This window comes from Ciona intestinalis, unplaced genomic scaffold (assembly GCF_000224145.3).
Source record: "Ciona intestinalis unplaced genomic scaffold, KH HT000103.2, whole genome shotgun sequence".
Classification (NCBI taxonomy): domain Eukaryota; kingdom Metazoa; phylum Chordata; class Ascidiacea; order Phlebobranchia; family Cionidae; genus Ciona; species Ciona intestinalis.
Window position 1 is genome coordinate 438,494 of NW_004190425.2, and position 24,460 is coordinate 462,953.

At 33.0% G+C, this 24,460-nt stretch overlaps 3 protein-coding genes and 1 non-coding gene across 5 annotated transcripts; 2 read left to right on the plus strand and 2 right to left on the minus strand.

The window, feature by feature from the left end:
• Positions 1-6,310: 6,310 nt before the first annotated feature.
• Positions 6,311-6,383, minus strand: trnar-acg. The gene has a single exon. It is a non-coding gene; the product is annotated as a tRNA-Arg (tRNA).
• A 486-nt stretch (positions 6,384-6,869) lies between these two features.
• LOC100177507 (60S ribosomal protein L11) lies at positions 6,870-9,241 on the plus strand. Its single transcript, XM_004227115.3, has 6 exons — positions 6,870-6,978; positions 7,117-7,264; positions 7,903-8,009; positions 8,256-8,345; positions 8,594-8,746; positions 9,184-9,241. Exons 1-6 carry the CDS (start codon positions 6,970-6,972, stop codon positions 9,211-9,213), a joined length of 537 nt encoding a protein of 178 aa, XP_004227163.1. The 5' UTR covers positions 6,870-6,969; the 3' UTR covers positions 9,214-9,241.
• A 1,367-nt stretch (positions 9,242-10,608) lies between these two features.
• Positions 10,609-17,365, plus strand: LOC100182193 (ras-related protein Rab-5B). The gene is made up of 5 exons (XM_002122277.5): positions 10,609-11,202; positions 13,677-13,828; positions 14,964-15,086; positions 15,880-15,973; positions 16,322-17,365. Exons 1-5 carry the CDS (start codon positions 11,037-11,039, stop codon positions 16,438-16,440), a joined length of 654 nt encoding a protein of 217 aa, XP_002122313.1. The 5' UTR covers positions 10,609-11,036; the 3' UTR covers positions 16,441-17,365.
• LOC100184557 lies at positions 17,318-23,361 on the minus strand. Of its 2 annotated transcripts, XM_002122015.5 has the most exons (8): positions 22,607-23,360; positions 21,370-21,504; positions 20,644-20,759; positions 20,176-20,338; positions 19,358-19,508; positions 18,747-18,828; positions 18,266-18,433; positions 17,318-17,715 (listed from the first exon to the last, which is right to left on the minus strand). In XM_002122015.5, the coding sequence occupies exons 1-8, from the start codon at positions 23,267-23,269 to the stop codon at positions 17,577-17,579; spliced, it is 1,617 nt and encodes a 538-aa protein (XP_002122051.1). In that variant the 5' UTR covers positions 23,270-23,360; the 3' UTR covers positions 17,318-17,576. The 2 variants fall into 2 exon arrangements, with proteins under 2 accessions (XP_002122051.1, XP_026694480.1); XM_026838679.1 differs by lacking the exon at positions 21,370-21,504 and having other exon boundaries at positions 22,607-23,361.
• Between the last annotated feature and the right edge of the window lie 1,099 nt (positions 23,362-24,460).

The window sequence follows — 24,460 nt, forward strand, 5'->3', positions numbered from 1 at the left end:
ACCATTTTTTTTAAACCAAAGTATGTTCCAACCTAACGAATCTTTTTTTTAGATACGTTGGCTTCACCATCATCAAACAATGACCAGGTTTTAATATTAATCTATATATATATATATATATAATAATAAATAAAAAAATGTAACTTATTTATACTGGTGTGGCCGTGGTAGTCATATAGTAGTTTGGGGGAAGATGGGACCCCTGCAGCACATAATATTCTAATATCGTATTTAAAACAATTAACAATGGTCTATGACAGTCGTGAGAATACAAGTTTAGAATTCTTTGTTCACTAGCAAATGGGCCAAGAAAATAAAATGGTGTCTTATTTCCCCCACTCTACTAGTCTATACTACAAGTGTTGTGGTTTGTACACCTCGTGTCCACGAGTTAATTCAATTGTATGGGTGTTTATTCTTTTATTTTTTTATTGTATATTGTCTACAAATAACGAAATAAGGCAACCCATAACGATAAGAGACCCTGGGTTAGAGCAATTTCTGTTAAGTGTTCTGCTCAAGGATTCTTATGCCCAAAATGTTAGCAGTGGTGAGTCTTGAACCTGTAACATTTAAGTTAGAAGCTTTGTGCATTATTCACAACACTGTGTCAGCGAGATATATATAAGCCTTATTTTAATATCAGATTCATTGCAGTTTATATAATTGTTTTGATGCCTTAATTAAATTTAGCTTTGAAAACTGTGGTGTCAAAATACATCACTGCTCTTATAAACCAACAACAATTCAGCAGGCTGATGAATATTTGTTGGCTGTGAAACAGTACGTCCATTTTGGCACCTATACATCTACATGCAAAAATGTTAATGAAAAAAGAAAAATCAGAAAAGCAGCCTGCAATTATGTGATTCGCGGTATTTGGCTTAAATAATTCTTTTTATTCCATAATTTTATATTTATATGTTTTTTAGATAACCAGATGTTTTTGCGCAAAGCTGAACATTTAGCACAAGTTTTATATACCAAAGAAGAACATAAGATGGCTTTAAAACAATGTCATATTGATGAAGCAACTGGGGAACATAGGGGAAGGGTGGCTACACAAAAAAAGCTCAGTCGGTTATATTACTGGAAAACAATAACTGCGGATATCAAAAAATGGGTTTGTGTGGTTTTGACCAGTATTCTATTTTGTTTAATAAAATATACTGATTCTTTCTTACTAGATCATAGAATGCCCAGAATGCCAGTTTAGGAATAAAGTGCTAAGACATAAAATAATGCCACCGGAAAAAAAAATCATCACATTCAATGAACCTTGGGAAGTTGTAAAAGTTGATTTCGCAGGTCCATTTCCACAGTCCAAATTTGGAAATACGTACATTTTTGTTGCAACATGCTTGTTTTCGAAGTTTATATACGCAAAGGCAATAAAGGTAAGTTATTTGTTTTCAGGGCACTAGGTGTATGAAACAGTACATCTGTGTTATTATAACGACTGTTTTCCGCCACATGTGAATAAAGCAAGTTACATTCACATTAATTTCTGTATTTCTCTATACATTTTATTTTAGTTTTGTAAGCGAAGTTCTCAAAATACTTGTGTTTTAGGCAAAAACGGCACAAATAATTGCCGATACAATGTTGGAAATGATTTTCTTATATGGCCCCCCTCACCAAGTAATTACGGGCAAGGGTCAAGAATTTGTCAGTGTAAGTGTTCCTACACTCCTGATGTAGCTCATACACATATTCTTTAAATTTAATCAACTTTTACATGCAACAGACAAAGGAGCATGTTTTTAAAAAGTTTGCGATCCTGCATGACTTTGCATCTTGCTGCCATATAAAAAGCAATGGGCAAGATAAAAGTGGTCAAATGTTTAGAAAACTTATAAATGAACATACGGAAAGGTACAAAGCATTTTTTAAATAAAGCATTTTAATACCTAAACATTGTTGTCTGTGCCTGCTAACTAGTTACTATGTCTTTGGTAAGATTTTTTTTCTGTTTTGGACAACCCATTAGTGACTACTGTGATAAGATAATTGCAGTTTGCAGAAATACAGTTAGTGTTTTGCTTAAGGAAAAATATGCCCACAATAGTATAGCAGCATTAAGCCTTGACAATGACTTTTTTTCTGTTTTAGAAGTGCGTGCTCTAAAAACGTACATAGCAAAAATCAAAACTTGTATATAGATAGTCTAACTGTTAAAGTAAAAATATTAACCTTGTGAGAGTGCATGGGATTTCCCATAAGATAAAATTTAATGTCATCCAAACATAAAACAATTTTTTTCTATTTTGTAATTCCAGTAGTCAGAACGATTGGGACGATCATGTTCGAAACATTGCATACAACATTAACGTTACTCATCAAAAGTCAATCAATTGTTCACCCTACTTGGTAAGTAATAAAATAGTAATCTAACAAGGACATGATCCGGTTTATGAGAAATCTGGTTCCACTAGAAAACTGGTTCCCACAGGCTATTTATAACTTACTTTAAGAAGAATCTAGAACTCTGGCCGACTAAAAATAACAGCAGTTGTAAAATGCGACATATTTTGTATACATTTCTTTTTCTCTTTTTTATCTTCTTATCATAAATTTATATTTTAACTTAAGTTATACAATATACATCATGACAGATGACAAGTGATTACTACCGTTAACTTGTCATCAACAACGAAAAAGGCGACAAAACTTACATTTTTACATTAAACAAAATAACTTGTACAAAAAACATCTATATATGATTTATTCGGGACCAGATTTAAAGATTTCTGATAAAAATGTATCGTGTCTACGCATGCGCAGTAGCCAATGGGGACCAGATTTCCGCGACACCGGCAATCGTTGGTTAGTGCGCCTGCCTTTAACTCAAATGTAACGGATTCAAGGCTCTTCGCTGCTACCATTGTAGGGGTATGAATTCTTGGGTAAGACGCTTAATGGCACTTGCTCCAACCCAGTGAACACGAAATATTCACCCACAAAGTAACATACTTAACTCGTAACATACTTTAAAAGTTGGCACGAAGTTTATAACACAGAACACCTGTGTTTAACAACTGTCGTTTTCTGGCAATGCAAGGATAAAGTTACATTCGTTTAATTATACAATTGCTTTAAAAATGTTGTTGTTTTATTAGATAATGTTCAAGAGGCAACCCAAAACTGTAACACTTGCGGAACACAAACAAACCAGCACAAATATGCTACAGCACTCAGGACAGATAGATCAGGCTGCTGAACTGCATGATGCTGTAATGCAAATAATTTGCACTTAATTTGGTGATGTCCAATCTGTGAATGGTAGGTGATAATATTAATCATAATATTAACTTTTTTTGTCTTTTTGATTATGGTTTAAGAATATTTTTAACGAAAAGACGAAAAGACGAAAAACAACAGTTGGTAAAACATGCTTACATTTAAGAACATATTTATATTTAGTTGAAAGAAGATAAGCATGGCTACACCCAGCATAATAGAGAGCAACTAATCAAATATAAAATCGTAGGATTAAATTGGACTTATTTATTCTTGCATTCAGAAACAATGACAATCGTTGTGTTTTCCTCTTGGCATACCCCATGGCCATGCCTGTTTTTGAGTTATCACGTTTGTAACTTTTTGGAATTTTGTTCATTTATTTTCTATTGTTTGGCTAACATTTGAGACAACCCATAAGGGACCACTGTGTTGGAGCAATTGCTGTAAACTATCTTATGGCCACAATGGTAGCAGTATCGGATTTTCTTAAAACTTATTGCAGGATTATAACAGTGGTTTTTAATCTGTGGCCTAAATATTTATTTTATAGCATTTTGTGGCTTACCATGTGCTGTCAAAATCTGTTTCTTAGAAACCACAAGATTTGATTTTTTTCAGAATTTGGGCAAAAAGCTGATTGTCAAATCAACAGATGATTTATGATGTGGTTACTTGTGGTACCATGATCTGCGAAAGCTACATTTTATCTCCTGAAGTTTAAGGGATTAGTATATTCTCTAAAACATTTGTTGGAAATCTATTTTAACAACGAATTCTGCATTTGTTGCGTTGTGGATTTGACATTTGGTTTTGAAGCGTTACTTTTTCCATATTATAAGTGATAGACATTATGGTTATGGTGTAAGTCGTGAGTCAGATAAACCATAATCTAAACATCACATGCAAGATCCCACTTGCCGTCGACGACTTACCTCCATTGCGAAGTTGAAATTGAGAATACAAACGAACAATTGTAATATATTACAATACCTTCTCTATTATAGCTCAATTCCAAGCTGGTTTCTAAAATTATTTAACACACTGAGGTGTTATTAGCAAGTATTCAATAAAGAGCACTGTTTATTCTAGTATATTTCTTACATTTCTGTACTTTCAGCGCAAATAACGTTCTTTTAGTTCTAGAGTCCGGCCCAACGGTTTTCATGGTTGCGCAGTTTTTTTTGCATAAGCATAAAGTTTTATGTTTACTGATGCTAAATTAAACAGCTGGTATGTGAAAATTTGCTTTAATTTAAAAGTTATAAACGTTTAAAAAATCACATTGCAAAGTTGTAAAAAACGTCACTCGCAGACACTGTGACGTCACATTTTTAAAGGCTGGATTCTTAGTTTAGACGAGGTTTTTGATATTTTTTATTATGCTGTTTAAATTGAAATACTGTATTTAACTCCGCCGCTAACTTTTACCTGCTAATAATCGCTCAAATAGATATCAACTTACATAGGTATCAATTTACAAGGAACTTCCTTGGCTAATGTAAGGCATTCGAGTTTAAATTAAAGACACCTATATACTGACATCACGCGTACAAAGTACAACTGGTTTAAAACAACAAATGCTTCAACGTAAAGCCTTGTTGGAATAACCGCTAAAACTTTTTGTAAGTGTTTCAACCGATGTTAACAGGGCTATCGTGAAGATGGTTGTATGATACTTATATAGCAGGGTGGGGGGAAATGGGACACCTTTTCATTAGAATTGTGAAACCGTATCTTAACGACTCCCCTGGAACGTTGTTAATTGTTTAAAACACGATCAGGATATTTGGATATTATGTGGTAAAAGTGTCTCATCTTTCCTACCCTACTATATGTATGTTTTAATCTGGCGCGGTATCACAAATGGTCCACAAAACGTGATTGGTTTCCCAATAGTTTTCCTCGAAAAAAATGGGGAATGTACAAATGAATGTGTCAATTGAAGATTTATGTGTGTTATTTTTGATTTGGTTTAATATTATTAAAAAGGATAAAAAAACAACTTTTTACAGCCATAAAAAATTCCAACACAGGAAGAAAAAGCAATATAGTACATTGGGGAAAGATGGGACAGTTTAGCACATATTGCCATATACTTCCAAAATCAAAATAGAAGGCGTTTTTTGGGTGATGCCACAAATTAGTACTTTCAATCCTTTATTCATTGACAACAATTTAAAAATATATAATAAAACACGCGAGAAGTTATTTAGCGATCCGCACAACAGGTAAAATTTTACAAATTCAAAAACACATGAAATAAGACGGAACAGTTTAAAATCATTGTTAATTTTGATTAATAAGTGCATTTATTATTAGGAAAATCATTGAAAATCGAGTATAGGCCTTTTTTTCTTGCCCTTCTGCTATAGTAGGCTCTAAATTGAAATAGATTTACATTAGCAGTATTCTGCAACTTGTAGTTTACCTACCGAGTTTAACAGGCTGTGCTAGTTTCTTTGCCATGTAAATTCCATATATATAACGTTAAACCGATATTTGTTTGTTGTTTTTATTTCAAATTAAAGTCATATTGACCCCTGCCTATTTTCTTCATGCTTATATCTCAGTGTTTTTTACAAAACTAAAACTAGTTTTACGAGACAATAAAATCAAAGTGTACGAAATATTCCAGGTTGTTTTATGAAGCTATGAAACTAGTTAAATCGTTCGCACACGAAAACTAAAAAAAATCATTGCCTTTCATATGATTTAGCGAACATAAAAAATAGCACCTTACTATTTCGCATTTTTTACCTGTTCAAAGTATGCCGTTTCTATTTTACTTTTTTTTTAATATTTGAAAACAGTAATCAGCTTTGTCTGGCGTTTTATGAAGTCGTGATAATACTGTCGAATAATTCTGTAACCTTATTTTCCTGATTATCATTGAATGGGGGTCCGTAAAAAGGAAATTAAAAAAGAGTCTCGTCCGACAAAGTGTCCCATCTTCCCCCACCCTACTATAAATTTATTCAAATATTCTGTCAAGGATTTTGCGTATATAAAATGTAAAAGATATATACACTGCAAAGATAGACTCCTGCGTTGATAAAAGACAAAACACCGATCCTGCCAGGACTCGAACCTGGAATCTCCTGATCCGTAGTCAGGCGCCTTATCCATTGGGCCACAGGACCGCCGCATAAAATCGTGTCTATATACGGCCTGATTCGGCTTAGTGTTCTATGGGCCGGAAGGAAGTTGTCTGTTGTATTCTCATCAAAACCACAATAATACTTCAACAAAATAACGTGTAAGGTCGAGTAAATCGTTGGTTTCCGCTGACCTTTGTGTGAAATATTAAAAGAATTTTTTATTAGATATATCCACAACATCATTTTTCTTGTTGATAACACGCTTCGGGTATGTAGGTAAGTAAGCTTGCATTTGTTCTTGCGCCTACGTACTTAGTTGCCAACAGAAAAAAATAATGCAGGCGGAGAATGTAACACACGTAGTAGGGTTTCAATTGCACATGGAAAATGATATGTGTAAAGCAAAATTTTACGCGTAAACTATGGGGTGATTCCACAAAAGAAGCTAGTTTGTACATGGAGAATATTTTTATGAATGTACGAGAAAAACGCATATTTATTTATATTTTTTAGTTTGTTTATAGATTCGAGTTTTTAAAAAAATAAGCCTTCTCTTATCTGCTTTAAGCGAAAACACGGTGCGATTTAATTACCCACAATTCCATTCGTTCTTTTTACAGCAGCAACGATGGCAGAGGTACTGTTTGAAAAAGTGTTATGTTTTTCTGTTTTTATTTGATAATTCTGTTAAGTCCTGTAAAAAAACAAACGTGGTGCTTAACGGTATGTTTATAATTGTCGGAAAATATAAGTAAATCTGTCAAATGACTTGTAGGACAGCGCCAAGAAGCCGAACTGCATGCGAGACATTCATATTCAGAAATTATGTCTGAATATCTGTGTTGGTGAATCTGGAGACAGGCTTACAAGAGCTGCAAAGGTCTTGGAACAACTCACTGGACAAACACCTGTATTTTCAAAGGGTAATTATATATACATAATATACATTGTTTAGTAATTGTTGGAAGCAACGATATAGACCAACTAGATTTTATTGCGGTCATTATCATTATTATATTCATTACCATAAAGAGTACATAAGGTTTGTCTTTGATGTTCCCCGCTAGTTACATGGTTAAAGGCGGACATTCAAATAGGTTGGCATATAATTCCTTTATGTATAGTTCGCACAGAAATCCTTTTTTCTTTCTAATAGCCTAAAGCTGAGCTTTGCCTGTATCACGGCATGTGCATTAAAACATGGACGATTCCATTGCCTGTAGGCTGAAAAAGACAGTTTCATATGTGTATTGTCATTATTGCTATGCTTGAGTAAATGTATCTGTATTTTAACTAGATTGTATATAATTGGTGACTGTGTGCCTTGTTTCTTAGCTTTGTTTAATGTTTCTTTTAATTTATTGAGTATAAAGAACTAAATGTATTTATTTGGTGTTTTGTTGAACTGGGATTTGGAGAGTTGTATGTGAAACAGTGTACTTATTAAACCCAATACATTATTCTGAGCAGTGAGAACCCACTTCTTTTTTAGTGTAAAAGATTCTTATTATAAAAAAACATTGTAGTCTTGTTAAACATTAACCTTATTGTTCATATGTAGCTCGCTATACTGTGCGTTCATTTGGCATTCGAAGAAATGAGAAAATTGCCTGTCACTGCACTGTCCGTGGACCAAAAGCTGAAGAAATCCTTGAAAGAGGGTTGAAGGTAGTTAACTATATATACGTTCTTTTTTGTTGCTATTTTTAAACCTGCATTAGGATATAAAGTTGGGTCTTTATTTAATGTGCCCAGGTAACTCCCTGCAGGGCTTGATAAAGTTATGTGACTAATTGAATTGTAAAAAGGTTTAAAGTATTACACCAACATTGATTTATTTATCCTTGTAAACTGTTACTTAATAAATTTTCAGAATTACCAACTATATATTAAAATTCATGATTTCTTGTTCAGGTTCGTGAATACGAACTTAGGCAAGGCAACTTCTCCAAAACTGGTAATTTTGGATTTGGAATCCAGGAACACATTGATTTGGGAATTAAGGTAAAGAAATCCTTACACCATTTAATGTATAAGACAGCCTAAAATCATGTACATCCCCTAGGTGGGCTATGAAACTAATTAACTAACTTTAGTTTTGGCACGCATTGCTTACAGTCTTAAAAGTGGTTACAAGTGTTAATAATATTTAGTTGTTTTATTGGCAAGGTTTTCTGACATTTTCTCTTCAATGTTATCAGTTCTTTCATTGGCAATGTGCAGAAAAAAAATAAAACTGCCATGTTTTATAGTATGATCCATCCATTGGAATCTATGGAATGGATTTCTATGTTATGTTGGCTCGACCAGGATACAATGTTCGATACCGCCGAAAAAAGAAGAACCGTGTTGGCTTCCCACACAGGCTAACCAAGCCTGATGGCATGAGATGGTTCCAACAAAAAGTTTGTTAAATTATTTCCACTTTTGAATTAGTGTTTATAAGAGTTTATGTTTTAGTTTTTTTGACATAAAATAAAAGTAGTAATAAATAGAAAATCAACAGTTGTTATTACATAGTTATTAAGTTTCATACAACATGTGCCTGCTTACAAGTTGTTACTATGTATGTAACTTTGTGGGCAATTATATTTATTTTGTATGGCTGACAGTTCGATCTTGGGTTTGAGCAATTGCTGCCAAATGTCTTGCCTAAGGACACATACACAACTATGGCAGCAATGAGCCTTACACCCATAAGTCCATAACCTCTGGGTTAAAGGCTGGTTTGCTTTGTGCCACAAAACTGGTGAAAATAGTGTGAACCAACTAACAAATTAGTTAATACTGCTGTATAGTGCAATTTGCCACCACCTGAGTAACATGTCAAATTTAATTTCAGTACGATGGAATTCTCTTACCTGGAAAGTAAGATCACATAATAAAGAAAGTGGATTCCGCTTGCTGTGTATTGTTTTTAAAAGCAGTCTTCTAGTTAAAATGGCTCTTATTTGAATGAAGTATTTAATGAGTTAGATCAGTCAACGCTAGGTTTGTAACTTCTGTGACTGCTTAGTTTTGATCAATAATTGCTGTTATGACACGATTGCCGAATTATTAAAAACCATTCGTTATTCTTCAAAAACATGGAGTATTTGCTGTAAATGTAAAACGGATGAAAAGGCTCTTTAATGACTACAACGCCAAATCTTGCACCAGCCCGTTGATAAACAGGAATCTCAGTCATACGCACCCGCAAATTCGTTTTCTCGTATCCGACGGTTAAATGTTTTTCTTGTCTGCTAATCGCCGTTAATTAAAAGTATGAACATAAATGAAAGGTGACGAAAACCACGAAATAATGTAATCGCATAAATGTAAGCCGCGTCCAAACATGTAACTGAGGTACAAAAGCACTTTTTATGAGGTAATTAGCCTATAATATTTCTGCTGTATATAACTATAGGAATCTTCCCACGTTTGATTGTTCTTTAGCAAAAAAATAATCGTGACTTATTCGCCTGGTGTACAAAAATCTATTCCTTGTTTGTTCGTTAGGTGGCAGCACAAGGTCGCATAAATTATTAACGCAAATGACGTTGACGTGTTTCGTGGCATCCAATTATCCATATAAAATAGACTGGATTTCGTCTTTTGCGTCAAATAAATAATGTTTTTAATGGTAGATAATTTGGTTTTATGGACGAATTTTTGTTTTGCAAACAAAACAAATGACGAAATACGTCTCATGACTCAAGACTTTTGTTTTAATTTAAATCCTATGAGAGGAAGGTTTGCAATGGACAAGTGGCATAAAGAAAGTTGGCAATTAAAATGAAAGTCGTAACACTTCTTAATTATTGTCGATAAAGCAGTAAATTTTTCATATTTTAGTAATATTGTAGATAATAGTATGGAATTGTTATTCTGTTTAATTCGGCAGAACTTATTATACTACTTATTTCATATTTAAAACATAGTTGTGTCCACTTTACTCTACGTTGTAATTAGCTAGTGTATATTGTTGTTTACATTAATAGTGCTAGGACTGTGATTTCACTTGGTATCGTTCAGTGTGAAAATGCAATGCTGTCTTATACTTCTTAAGAGCAATACTAAAAGATACAAAAAGAAATGGGTGCTAGTGAAGAGTCTCCCCCCCACCTTATTTGCTAACCCCTATAACAAATTACCCCCTAACCATCAACACCTAACCCCCTAATCTAGGGGTTAGCATATAAGGTGGGGGGAAGACTCTTCACTAGCACCAAAAAATGTTGGTCTAGTACTAGTAGGTACAGCTGAAATGAAAAGAAAAGACAGAGCTCTCTAATTTATTAAGCTGTAAGTTAGTTTACTGGACCAATAAGGAAAATAACTCTGCATTATTTCATTTTTATTGCAAGTAATGTCTGTTTGTGCGGAAAGTGCATTACTTAAACATGTTTATCTTTATTTCTTAAAACACATCATCGGAAAGTTCACATCAGAAAGAATGGCAATTTGTTAGCCTGTGTTTTTGATATTTAAAAGAAATATTCTGCACATCATATTAACAATAGACACCACTCTGTTAATCATTTAAAAAAGCACCAAAACATGTTTTGTATGCTAAACTAGGCTAAACTTTAGTTTCAGATACTTTGTTTTTGATATACAACTTTAAATGTTGCTCTCTTTGAATCACAATTTATAGCTGTAGTGTATTATAATTAAATTTAGTAAAGTTCATATATTTTATATCTGTTTGAAACAATGGCAACACGAACTGGAGCACCTCGGCCAGCGAATTCAGGCACACAAGGAAAGATCTGTCAATTCAAACTTGTATTACTTGGTGAATCTGCAGTTGGTAAAAGTAGCTTGGTGTTGAGATTTGTTAAAGGACAATTTCATGAATACCAAGAATCTACAATAGGAGGTGACTATCATTTAATCATTATAATTTCATTATCTTTCTTTTTATATTTTACAGATGTTTTACATTAAGTTTGTTTGCCTAAATTATGTATGCATGTTGTATTGCACCGCAAAAGTTTTAAGCTGTATACTATACTTTTAACTGTAGGTAGCTAAAACATATATTATACCATGTGTCCTTGTTATGTTAGCAGCGATTTCCTATATTTCTTTGGAATAAATGTTCCGGTTAACTATGGCATCATATAAGTTATTGCATTTTTCGGGCACATTTGTATTTGTTTCGGCAGGACTTTGCAACTTAACTTTGCTTTTCTCACATTTGCATGTTAAGCAACTGTATTTGGCCAGTCATCGGGCAGTTACGATCAACCTAAATCTGTTCCAGTGGTAACATTGTCTTATATTCAAGGGTTGAATTATAACAGCGGAAAAACACGTTTTGCCATAAATCTTCCTTGGCGATGGACAAACGGTTACCAAACGTATAAAAACACATCGAACTTTGCGCAAGGCTGGCTTATCACAGTAAGGTTGACTTACCAGACATTAAAAAATATATTTTGCGCAACAATCGTTTTAAAAGTAGCAACCAATTATAAACAAAGAAAATACTTTTGTAAAAATGTGATTGTCGAATTTGAACCAAAAGAAAACTGCGATAAATGCTCATGCTATTTTAACCCCTGCTTGGACTGTTTTCCTCAGCCAAGCAGAATGTATGAGATGGTAGGAACTGATAGTTGGATGTTGGATTTATTATGTGTATCATATTAGCGATTGTTTGACCTGTCAATTACTTGAGGCATTATGGCAATTCACACATCGAATTATTTGTGTCGTAAAAGTGACATGTTAATATTTTGCTGCAGGAGCTTGAAAACGTATATTAAGAATAGGATAAATTGTCGTTGTATTTCTTTCGATGGGCATTTGCAATATTAATTTGAGGTTTCCACACAATTGTGTGGTGAATACCGGCAGTAATAAACAACCTAAATCTGTCTCAGAGAGTCAGAGGTAGCACTTTTTATATTTGTGAAGTTTAGGGGGTGCGCTTTCACATTTCAAATTGTCAAAAGTTTATGATCCCCACAATTTATGATTACCAACCAGTACCAATGTCTCTATGTTTAATGGTTTTATTTAGAACAATAATTATGTGCCACACTGCCACGGTCGTGGAGGTCAAGGTGCATAACTGCAAGGTCTGGAGCGAAACAAAACATTTCTACTGATCTCTAGGCGTCGCAGTTGTTACGTTGCTCTTTTGTTCGCGTGTGTTCTGTGTTGCCACTCTTGCCTTGGTTGGTAATTGTAGCAAATATAAGCATGCCGTGGTGTGGTCCATGGTAAAGAATAAAGATAATATGTAAGAGTGAAGTAAACTGAGTTAGCTGTTGTTTTAAATAAGATGAATAAAAATAGGTACAACTATGGTGATTAGTGGAATCAGTTTCCAAATATTTTCAAATTTATTTCCATGCAAAACCCATCCATCTTTTTTAAAAACTTGAACCTGACCAGAAAAAGAATTGTATATTAGTATAATAGTATCTTTTTTTCCGGAAACTGTGGTATCAGATGCCTAAACTAATCCAAGCATCTTTAAAAAGCTAGTTAGCAAACTAATTAACAGAACCTGACATTGGTTTTATTATAGGGGACAGACAAAAATTTTGCAGTAGGGTGCTGACTCTGCTATCCATATAACTACCCCCTGGCTGTGCCACTGCCTACCTTATAAACATGGTTGCAACGATGTACAATATTTGAGTTGGCAATCTTCTATACAACTCGAAAATAGTCATTAAGCATTGTAGTATTCCTAATGAACTATTGGCACCTCATTAATTACTAATATCATTTTTCAAGTTGACTTGCATCATCATTTTATTTATATCTATTTATTCCTTCAGCTGCATTCCTCACACACACACATATATATATATATAAAGTAGGTACAACTATGGTAATTAGTGGAATCAGTTTCCAAATATTTTCAAATTTATATATATATATATGTATATATATATATATATATCATATGAATATGATATACCCTTTGTCTTTATTATTTTGTGCCTTGGAATGAGATTATTATGAGCATTGTTTTATATTACAAGTTATGTTATTTTCTGTTTTATATACTTTACTGAAGAATTAAAATTGTTTTGTTATGAATTAGCTTTGTATGGTAAATCGTTTAGTAGGTCCTGTGTTGGATAGTCTGCTATTGCTGGCTTGTTATTGTTTTAATAGTTAGTTTATATAATGTAATAATAATGCTTTGTGTGACTGGAATTTCCATGGACCACATTTAGATTTTGTTGATAATGTTATTGTAGTGTAAAATCAAACACAGCAGTATTGGTTGGCGGAGTGGAAAAGCTTCTTATGGACAAATATTAACAATTTAACAAATTAAGAACGAGTATACAACAGACTATTTAACCTTCTTTAATTTTCCTTCAGCTGCATTCCTCACACAAACGGTATGCTTGCAAGATACCACAGTAAAGTTCGAGATCTGGGATACGGCTGGTCAGGAAAGATACCACAGTCTTGCACCCATGTATTACAGAGGTGCACAAGCTGCCATTGTTGTTTATGATATTACTAATCAGGTAATTTTTCCTAAAGTGGTTACAATGCTTATATGTAGTGTATACGTTAATACACTTAGTACAAAAAACTTACAACGTCAGCTTAAAAAGTCAATGTTGCTGCACAGATTAAAGCGAAAAGTAAATCTAAAAAACTTGTTTATTCCTCAAAGTTCCTGCTCCGTGCACAATGACCTATTTGTTTTGTGTTTTAGTGCTTATGCAATCATAATACACAGGCCAAAATTAGGTTTCATGTCACCAAAATCTCATTTAAAACTAATACCATACATCCATACTGCAGTACGGCCAGTACCTATGCCGTATATTAGTTAATTTTTATAATGCATGTTATAATGTATTAGTATAAATAAAATCATAAAAGTCTATACAGCTTTCCTAAAATATTTTTATCATATATTAACAATACTTTATCTAAACACTTAAGTACAGAGATGCATTTTGCTTGATTTAAAATGTCAAAACTTTAAACATATATATATATATTATGTGAGGTCATAGTGGTCACTGGTGGTGTAATGGTTTCGGTTTAATTATACAATTACATGTCAGACACATTATAAAACTGATTCATAGGTTTCTATGCAAGTAAGAATAAAATCAAACATTTTAAATCTAAATAAAAACTAAATAAAAATGTGGTAAGAATGTAAGTGAAATTCACATTTACCCTGTATGAGTCTGAATTACTGTACAAGAATTTTTAACATATGTGAGACACCCGTAGGCAGATCTGCCGAAGTAGGCAATAAAACTAAACTGTTGTTGCCACTGTCTGAATAAGGGTATTGTAAATCATATGCAATCTATGTTATACAGTAAACTTTATATCTAGTGGCGTACTGACATGTGTGAAATACTAATTAGTTTCTACAAAATGGAAATACATTAACACATTATAATTCTGCAACAAATTCCTTTTATTTATAACGTATGTGAAAAGTTATTTAAATGTTTAATTGGTTCATCATGTGAAATGTTATATTAAGTACAACATAAAGATTTGTCAATCAAATGACCAGGTTCTATATATTTGTTATTTATTTTAACTTTTAATGTTGTTGTTTTATTTAATGCTGTGTAATTGGACCAAATCTTCATAAGTATGCACCTAAACAATATACTGTTGATGCAGGATACATTTGCTCGTGCTAAAACTTGGGTGAAAGAATTACAAAGACAAGCCAGTCCCAATATTGTGATAGCTCTGGCAGGAAACAAAGCTGATTTATCCAACAAGAGAATGGTAGAACACGATGTAAGTATTAGTAACTATCTTTTAACCCAGGCATATGTCTTGTCGCGGTTTCTATAGATCTGACTCATAGGTTGGAATCAACAAATATACTTTAAATTTTATGAAAAAAAAACGACTAAACTGAAAGTAGGCCATAATTGCAAAAAATTGTAACAAATAGAAGTATGCAAAGAATTATAAAACCGTATCCTTACAATAGACCATTGTTTATAGTTGGAAACATGATTAATATATTTGGATAATATGTGCTAAAAGTGTCCCATCTTCTCCCCCTACTATATAATACATATGGTGTGCGGTGGTTATTACTAATATATTATGTTATGTTAGTAATATAACTCCTTGGATGGAGTGTTTTCTGTTTTGTAATACTTTGATGTTAAATGGGTTGTTGTGAATAGAAACCATGTGTATGGTGGGTGTAATGTATTGTTGAATAACAACACTTGTATTGCTTTAGAATGAAACTGTATTCAAATGCGACAAATTATTTAGTGTAAAATATTTTTTGGCTGATCTGTTGTACCAAATGTTAATTTGATTTCATTGTTTTATCTGTCAAGCAATTTTCCCAGGAGTTTTTTTTGCCTTGTTGTAGTGGTCACAGAAAATGTAGTGGTCATTTAAAAATATCTTAGTTGATAGTTCGAATTTGCTACGCTTAACTAACGCAGGACCACCACTTGCACAATTATACCAATTTATGGTGACAATCATCACAATACTTCCTAAAAAAATGTGTTAAAATTCGACTCACATTTGCGCGATAATATATATTTATGTTTATTCTTAGGATGCTGTAAGTTACGCTGAAGAGAATGGACTTTTGTTCATGGAAACTTCAGCCAAAACTGCAATGCATGTTAATGATATATTTTTAGCAATTGGTGAGTTTTTTGTATTTACTATTTATATTTATGTATATATATGTATTATGTAATATCCTTTTTTAATATAGTTTATGTAATAATGTGGCTGTTTTACACATGTCAAATATGTTGTTAATTTAACATAAAATAGTGATGTTTATAGCCTATGCATGCGTTCTTTAAAAACGGTGTTTATGCAATAACAGAATATGGCAAACATTTTGATGCAGATTTTGTTTCCTAATCAATTCTTTTGATTTTGTGTTTCATAATCAAATATTTATAAAGGAAATTATTACCATAGTCTTTTAATATAATCATATGTCATGTTTCATGTCATTTAAAATTCACTTGGTATTTTTTCAGCTGAGAAATTACCAAAGAATGAAGCTGGTGCTTCAGCCAACCGACAGTCAGCAGGTGTTGGTTTAACAGCCACTGACAACAGAGAAGGTTCGGGAAAATCTTGCTGTGGCTCCAATTGATTTGTTTAAATAAAGACTCAATTCACAGTGTTGGACCCAGGAGTGAAAGTTTGCAAACCAGTCATTATTAGTCTATGCCATTCACATTCATCTACAATATAATTCATGTTGGCCAAAATAGATTATTACACCAAATAATATATATATATATATATATATATACTCCACACAGTAAATAACGAGAGCTATTTTAAAAGTTTAATTCTGGAAAAGTTTTTTGATTTTTTTTCATCTTGTGAATAATTACTTGTGTGTTACACAGTAATTGCAAACAACTTGATGCATTTGATTTTCCCCAATTGTTTTGTGGTTCATTGTAAAGCTTTTATAACAAATCTTTGCGTCAGTAATATATATAGTGCGTGTTAGTTGCTCCATTGATTATTTTATGCTAAAACCTTCTATTTGTGTTGCTTGTATAATTAGCAAAATGTGGTCACATTAAAACAGTTATTTCTCATTGATATAAACCATACGTCTTATGGTCACCCCACAGTACCCAATTATAATTTCTTGCATGTTTTCTTGTTGTGCAATGTACATTACCCCACTTTACATTGAAAATGTGGCGTAATACCCCATGTATATTGTACTCCATCACGAATTTATTATTATTATATTACTATTATTGTGCTGTCTTATCATTCCCTAATTGTATTAAACCACTTTCAACTTTCGGAATGACCATGAAATAGATTGTAAATACCGCAGTTAAGGTAGTGCCTCGTGATCACTTGCATATACCACAAGGTACTGGGTGTTTACAGTGATTTTCATTCTCAAAAATATTTCCTTTTTGATTTCGATTCTCTGTACTTAGTATAACTAATAATATAAGTCACTTACGCTTGGTGACAAAATCCATAAAAACATCTCATACTTGGTAGAACGTTTATTGTGTGTTCAATAAAATACAGGCGGCACGTATCTTTGAAGGCATGATTAATGTAGTTTACCAGATTACGTCTTATCTACCACTTGGATGTATCTTTCAGATAACCAACATATTCAATTTAGAGTACATTTAGATAATATGCCTCTTGGTAATAATTTCAATAACAAATAAATATGAAATATGTTGTTTTGCATTCCCCCTTTTTTCAAGGTAGCGAGATTTTTAAATAATCTTTGCAAATTCACACCATCCACTCAGTTATGTCTCTTATTTTGGGATCTTTCCATAAAACATAACGGGCAATTTCACCATAAGTTGTGTTTAGAACAGATAGCTCTTGCAATGATCTTTCTGGAGTTCCATCCACGTTAACCATGAATCTGCAACCAATTAAAATGTTCACTAGGGTAAGCTTTAACATGTAACTATAAAACATTAATGTTAAATTTTATGCAGACGTTTGTTTTATTACAACTTTAACTTGATAATAATTAAACATAAATGGCTCGTTTGTCTGCAAGGTCTAGGGACCACGCTTATTTTCTCACGATTAAATGTAAATATGTTCATAACTAAGCAGGTTTTAACAGCTGTTGTTTTGTTCCTATATCCTGTCTTATCTTTTTAATATTCTAATTTTTGGTTACCATAATCGAAGAGACAAATAAAGTTATTATAAACTCTATAATAAGCATAAAGTTTAGAATTGACAACAATACTTTTTTCTTGCTGTAGTATATACATCTCCAAGTTTACCTATTATTTTCATATTCAAGTCAAAATTATGTTTTACAATCATAATAAAAATCAAACAAACTAAGATATATCAATCTGTAATGAGTAATGCATCATTGCCTTGACGGGCCAAGAATAAATTTGAATTTTATCATAGTTGGACAATATTTTGCGTATCAAATTAAGTTATGTTACCTTGAATACAAATGCACTGTGTAGTTGTCTCTCCAATCCCACAGTTCATGATAAAGAAATTTAATTTCTTCCCAGTTTGGCCGCAACATCCGTTCTTTCACCACATTTATTGTTGAAGGAAAAAGATGCCACAATGACCAGGGTACAAAACAAGAACTCTCACTCCACCTGAAACAATATAACAACAGTGTAACCAATACAATTCATTGTATTGTTTGAAGTAAAATTTGCATCTAATGCTTTATAGACAGACAAGTATAAGGTTACATTTTTTTAACAATATTTGCGTTGATATAATAGGACATAAATACTTAGATAATTATGTTGAACTATTGCAAACAAAAAGCTTTGTAAATTTTCTCATCAAAATGATACATTTTCAGAAAAGAATTTCTTAGATTCACAAAATATGTGCAAGTGAAATTAAAGTTTATGCGACTATACATTTTCATACATCAACTTATTTTAATGTTAAACTCACTTTGTGTCATTGAAATCTTTGTAGTATGTAAACCATTTTTTGAGGAACCATGAATTAGGACTGGCCATGATGATGCTGTTAGCTGCAGAAATATGTTTTTTTGTAAGATCATTTTTAGAATGTTTATGAATAAATAAATGTAACTTGCTTTGTCATCGTCTGGCAGTCGGTATAAAATTATAACACGCATGTTCTGTTTCATACATCACCTATGAATCTTTGTGGATGATTCTATTGTTGAAAATTTCTTTTTTATTATTGTATAGCTGGCAATTTAGACAACCCATAATGACCAAGGGGTGTTTTGCTGTTACATAAAATGTGTCCAAAAATTATACTGTGCCCTAAATGCCACAATCATTTATTTGTATTAAAAGATAACTCTTAAGTTCAGTTTTATCATTTTTTAACATTACATAAGCAAAAACTTTTTACATAATATTGAAATCCCCCCAAAAATACAAATAAAAAGTATAACCAAAAACTTACAGACTCTTTGCCCTATTGAACAGTCATGCTTATAAATTAAGGTTATGCGCTTTCAATACATTGAAATTATTAAAATATTTTTTATTATAATAACAGATATATGATGGTTTTGGTTATCATACCTAGAGCATCATAATTCTCTTCACCAAGAACCATTTCATTATTTCTTAATGAATCAAGTGATTTCAGCACAACTACGTCATCGTCCATGTATATTCCTCCAGTTTCAAGTAAGATCTCCAATCTTGCAACGTCAGACTGGTGTTCAACTTTCTACAACAAAAAAAAGCAAGTAATTTTTTTTCACTTATGCATTACATACTTTTGAGTTAAAGTGGCATAGGCCTACAAACAAAAATGAAATGTGTATATGAATGCAGATGCTTAAGTTTAATATAAAGGTACCACAAAAGCTGCAAAAAAACTTTTCAGCATAAGTGACCTACTGTTTATTAAAGAGAATGATACAGCTGATACCAGTAAGAAACAGGAACATTGCCTTTTTTCGTAAATATATATAAAAAAAAGCTACAAAATATAAACTTCATTACAATTATTTTTTGGTTAACCTTGGCTACATTTTTTTTATATATTTCCGAAGAAAGGGCAGTCCATGGTTAACCAAAAAAGAAACATAATGAAGTCTATTTTTATACCTTTTTATTATATATTTACAAAGAAGAAGCATTCATTATGCCAAATGAGATTTGGGATTTTCTACAGTAGTTTATAAACCAAAAACGGTCAAAGTTGAGTGAAACTTTTTTATTATGGGATGTCCAATGCATTATCGTACAGTCATTCATGCCTCCCACAAGGGTAACAAGGTCAAGCTTAAACCTGTGTCTTCTTGGTTAAACGCAGAGCATTAACCACTGTACCATGGTATTGGATAATATATTTTTAATCTGTATATTTCCTAACTAATATTGTTTCTTACTTGTACAGGGTGACCCCATATTGTAGTTGGGGGTGATCGTTTCACAATCCTCAACTTGGAATCAATTGTTTGTTTGAGTGCTTCCCAGTAAGTTCCATTCGGTTCACAATTTGTGTGAAATAATATTAAATCTGGTTCTTGGTATTCATATGCACTGAAAATGCTAGTACAACAAAGTAAAATATTTTGGACATTAAATAGAAAACTTTCATAGGAAAAATAAAGTTGTATAAGGAACGTATTTTGTGGAAATTATTCTGTTTTTAATTTTCCATGGGACCTATTTATTTTTAATCATAGCTTTTGTAAAAGTCCTGCATCTAATGCTATTAAGCCCCATAAATGTAAAATAAAAAAAAGTAAAAACTATATTTTTCATTTAAAAATTTAAGAATTTTTTATTCATAACTTTTTGATTTGAATGCATCCAAGTCTTCAAACAAAACTTAGTAACAAAGTGAAACTTACCTTATATAGTTATGCACTTTAAAACGTCGACACCCAAACCATATAAAGTGAATGAGATTAGGTATTTTCAGTTGACTTGTTGTGGATTGCTGGATAACTGCTTGAACGTCAGGTAACTAGGAAATATCATAGTTATTATTGTTATAATGACTATTTTAGAAACGTGATTTAGTCAAATTGTTCCAACATACTTTTCCATACTGGGTTGTCCAAATTTTCAAATGAAAAAAAAACACCCACAAAGAAGTTACATACGCGGTAATTCGTAAGCGTTTACTATAGGTATGTCAACCAGAACACACATGTTATAACGACTGTCGTTGCTCCAGCATGCGAAGCTAAGCTAATATGTGTTGATTCAACTGTTTTTTTTATTGGTAAAATAGAAGACATAATATTTTATATACATGGTGGGTTGGGGAAATGCGACAACTTTTCATTCTATTTTCTCGTCCTATTTGGTTGTAAAAGAGGAATCAAAAAATTATAAAACCGTATTCTTACGACTCCCATAGACCGTTATTAATTGTGGAAAACACGATCAGGATATTTGGATTTAATGAGCTAAAGGTGTCCCATATTACCCCACTATAACGATAAATATTTAAATAGTGGATCTAAGAATTTCGGTGTGTTATTGAAGCTTTTGTTACACGAACTTTGCTGTAAAAAAATACACTCAATAAAGGGCCCCTGCAACAAATGTTTTACACAAAATAAAACAACCTTATTTGAGTCTTCATCACCGAGTGCTAAGCGACGTAATCTGTCGTTTCGTGTTTCTGTGCTGATACCAACATCGTCGATAACGATGCTCATGTCTTTGATCAGCATATGAGGATTTGGACGTGGAATATCATTCTATATCATTGGAATGTGAGTTATAGTAGGGTGGGGGAAGATGGGACACCTTTAGCACATAATATCTAAATATCCTAATCGTGTTCTAAACAATTGCCAACGGTCAATGGAAGTCATGGGCGAATAGTTTTATAATTCCTTGAGTGTTCTTTATTTACTACTAAATGGGGCGAGAAAATGGAGGTAAAAGATGTCCCGTCTCCCCCCAGCCTACTGTATATTTGAATGAATGAATGTAACTTGTAATTCACGTGGCTGAAAATTGACAGTCAGAAAAATTGAACTATTGACAGTTATAAAACGGATGCTCTGAACCCATTACCTATGGTTATAAAGGGAGGGGCGGCAACCATTTTGCCACGGCGCCAGATAAACAGTACGGTGGGGGAAGATGAGACACCCATAGCACGTAATAGGAGGTAAATAAGACAGTATCCCATCTTACCCCGCATTATTATTTATATTTTATTGAATCTAGCGTTAACGGTCAAGTTGTATTTGTTCCTAATTATATAAGTGCAAAACAAACTTGCACATTTAATTTCGAGGATAACTGCATGCCTGTACCCTGTATGAGTGTAAGGTGTAAGCTCCGGTTGCTAAATTGTATTCTTACTGTAGAATTGGGGAAATTGGGACATACAAGTACCTATTTCTACATCTTATATCATCGAGTTTTTTAAATTATTCTTAAAAAATCCGCCTTGGTGTGAGTTTTATACAGTCGTGAGAATACTGTCTCATCATCATGTCCCATTCTATCAACAAAAATGCGTAAAAGAAAGTAAAAATATTGTTGCACTTTACCCCACCGTACTATACACCAGTTGTCTTGCACATTTCGATAAATTGTATAGTAGGGTGGGGAAAACGGGACAATTTGTCATTTAATATTCTTGTCTCTTTTGGTAGTAAAAAGGATCTTTTAAAGATTTATGAAACCGTATCCTCACAACTTCTATATACCGTTGTTAATGGTTTAAAACACGAACAGAATATTTGGATATTATGTGCTAAAGGTATCCCCCGTCTTCTCTTAACCGACTATATATTTATTTTTAAAAATAGTTTTTTTATGCAAACGATTTAAGCACATACTTACATCGTATGGAAAAATCTGTGGCGGTTGTTCACTCTTAGGAACAGGATTCGCTATTTCTTTTACAAACTTTTGGAACTTCCACTTTTTATATTCTTTAAAACTCAAATAGTGTTCGCCAAGTTCATCACTGACGTGAACTCGAATTTTCTGGAAATCAGAAATCGGAGACTTTGTTGATCCTCCTCTTAAATTCTGAAGAATTGAAACGATTTCTTTTTCTTCGTATACGTTTTCACCAAGATCTGATATTATGGGTTTTAATGTATTTGTATTAATGTTGGTCACTGCTGGTACGTTCTCTACAGTTTGCCATTCTTCCTCGTCCCATTCATCGAGCTTGTTGGTTCGTAACGCTTTTGCTTGTTCGTCGTCCTTTTCTCTTTGTAACAAGTTTTTATGTTGACCATTATAAATCTTGGATACGACACCTTGTTGCAAATACGACGACTTTTTTATTGTTGCCCCTTCCTTGTAAAGCAACGGACGCTTCCTCCACTTTTCAGGCACTTTCCGTTGATTATAATTGTTCGTGTTTTCATTCACTGACACACTATACGACGAATAGACATTGAAGCAAATGTAACTTGTAAACAGCAGGGTGACGACCCAAGATAACAAACTTTTCTGACTTCTTGTACACCTCAGCATTCTGCGCATATACATAGCTAACGAATCGATCTACTCATAACTGGTCAGCCATTCGAATATAAAGCAGATTCTACCCTTGTAAAGCTGCCATATTATAACCCAAAATTTGGCCACAGCACTCTGGTATATATAACAGTTAACTATTACACCGCAAAGCGACAGAGAAAATTGTTTGATAGTTTGCCCTGGGGCCAATATCGAGCTTTAGTTGCAAAGCTTCAAGTTTTGTGATAAAGGTTCGAGTTTCTTCTATTGTGGAATAATCGTTTTCGTGCTAGTTTCTATACCAACAGTCTCGCGCGTGACTTTAATTTATGCAAAGTATTAGTGTCTATACACGCTAACACGTGTTGGGTATATAGCCCATGATTGCATTAACTACCAGATACGTTTTTACGTCTCGCGTGTTGTTTAATACATCACAATAGTTCTTATTAAGGAAACTGACGTCGGTGTTTTGGCATACGTCATAAATCACGTGACGGTAATGCAATACCAAACAAATAAACTTTAAATTTAATATTGGTTGTTGTGTTCAGAGCGCTTTTCTACTTGATTGCGAACATAGGAAATTTACGTTTGAAACTTATACATATACCGTTTGATGTCTGTCTTTTAGAGCACGAATATATCTCTCCATATAAATATATATAACATATATATATAACGTTACCGCCAGGCCGTCGTCAATGTCATTTGTGTATATTTAGATAGTCAATAGACTGTCAGAGCGATTTTTTTCCTGTTACAAATATATCCGGTTTTTGACAAACCCGTTTTTGTTTTGGTCCAAACGCATTCATTATTGTGCAATTAAAACTAGGTAATATACCGTTTGTTCTTTTGTTTAAACCGTCCAGCAAAAAAACGTGTTCCTGTTGTAAAAACACTTCCCAATACATGGAGGTCACTATGCACTGAATTGACATACAACAATTTGTTCTTTCCTTGCACCATACGCAATATACCGTCCAGCAAAGAATGTGTTACTGTAGTAAACACTTCCCAATAAATACAGGTCGCTTTGGACTTAGTTGACATATAACCCAATTCGACCCCGAGAAGAGAGGTGATGACTGCAGTACACACCACATGCAGTTGAAACAGTTATATGAACATGCTTACGTGTATGGAAAACTAATCGTTAGGTTTTGTTATTATCTGTGGGCAGATTTAACGTCAAAAAACGCTATACTGTACATGTAA

Coding starts and splice junctions, on each gene's coding strand:
- LOC100177507 (XM_004227115.3), top strand. Junction 7,265..7,902: donor AACACCTGTATTTTCAAAGG/GTAATTATATAT, acceptor GTTCATATGTAG/CTCGCTATACTGTGCGTTCA. Junction 8,010..8,255: donor TCCTTGAAAGAGGGTTGAAG/GTAGTTAACTAT, acceptor TTTCTTGTTCAG/GTTCGTGAATACGAACTTAG.
- LOC100184557 (XM_002122015.5), bottom strand. CDS start 23,269: ATGTATATGCGCAGAATGCTGAGGTGTACAAGAAGTCAGAAAAGTTTG. Junction 19,509..20,175: donor TATGGGGTCACCCTGTACAA/GTAAGAAACAAT, acceptor TTTTTGTTGTAG/AAAGTTGAACACCAGTCTGA. Junction 18,434..18,746: donor AAAGATTTCAATGACACAAA/GTGAGTTTAACA, acceptor ATATTGTTTCAG/GTGGAGTGAGAGTTCTTGTT.
- LOC100182193 (XM_002122277.5), top strand. CDS start 11,037: ATGGCAACACGAACTGGAGCACCTCGGCCAGCGAATTCAGGCACACAA. Junction 13,829..14,963: donor TTTATGATATTACTAATCAG/GTAATTTTTCCT, acceptor CTGTTGATGCAG/GATACATTTGCTCGTGCTAA. Junction 15,087..15,879: donor AGAGAATGGTAGAACACGAT/GTAAGTATTAGT, acceptor GTTTATTCTTAG/GATGCTGTAAGTTACGCTGA.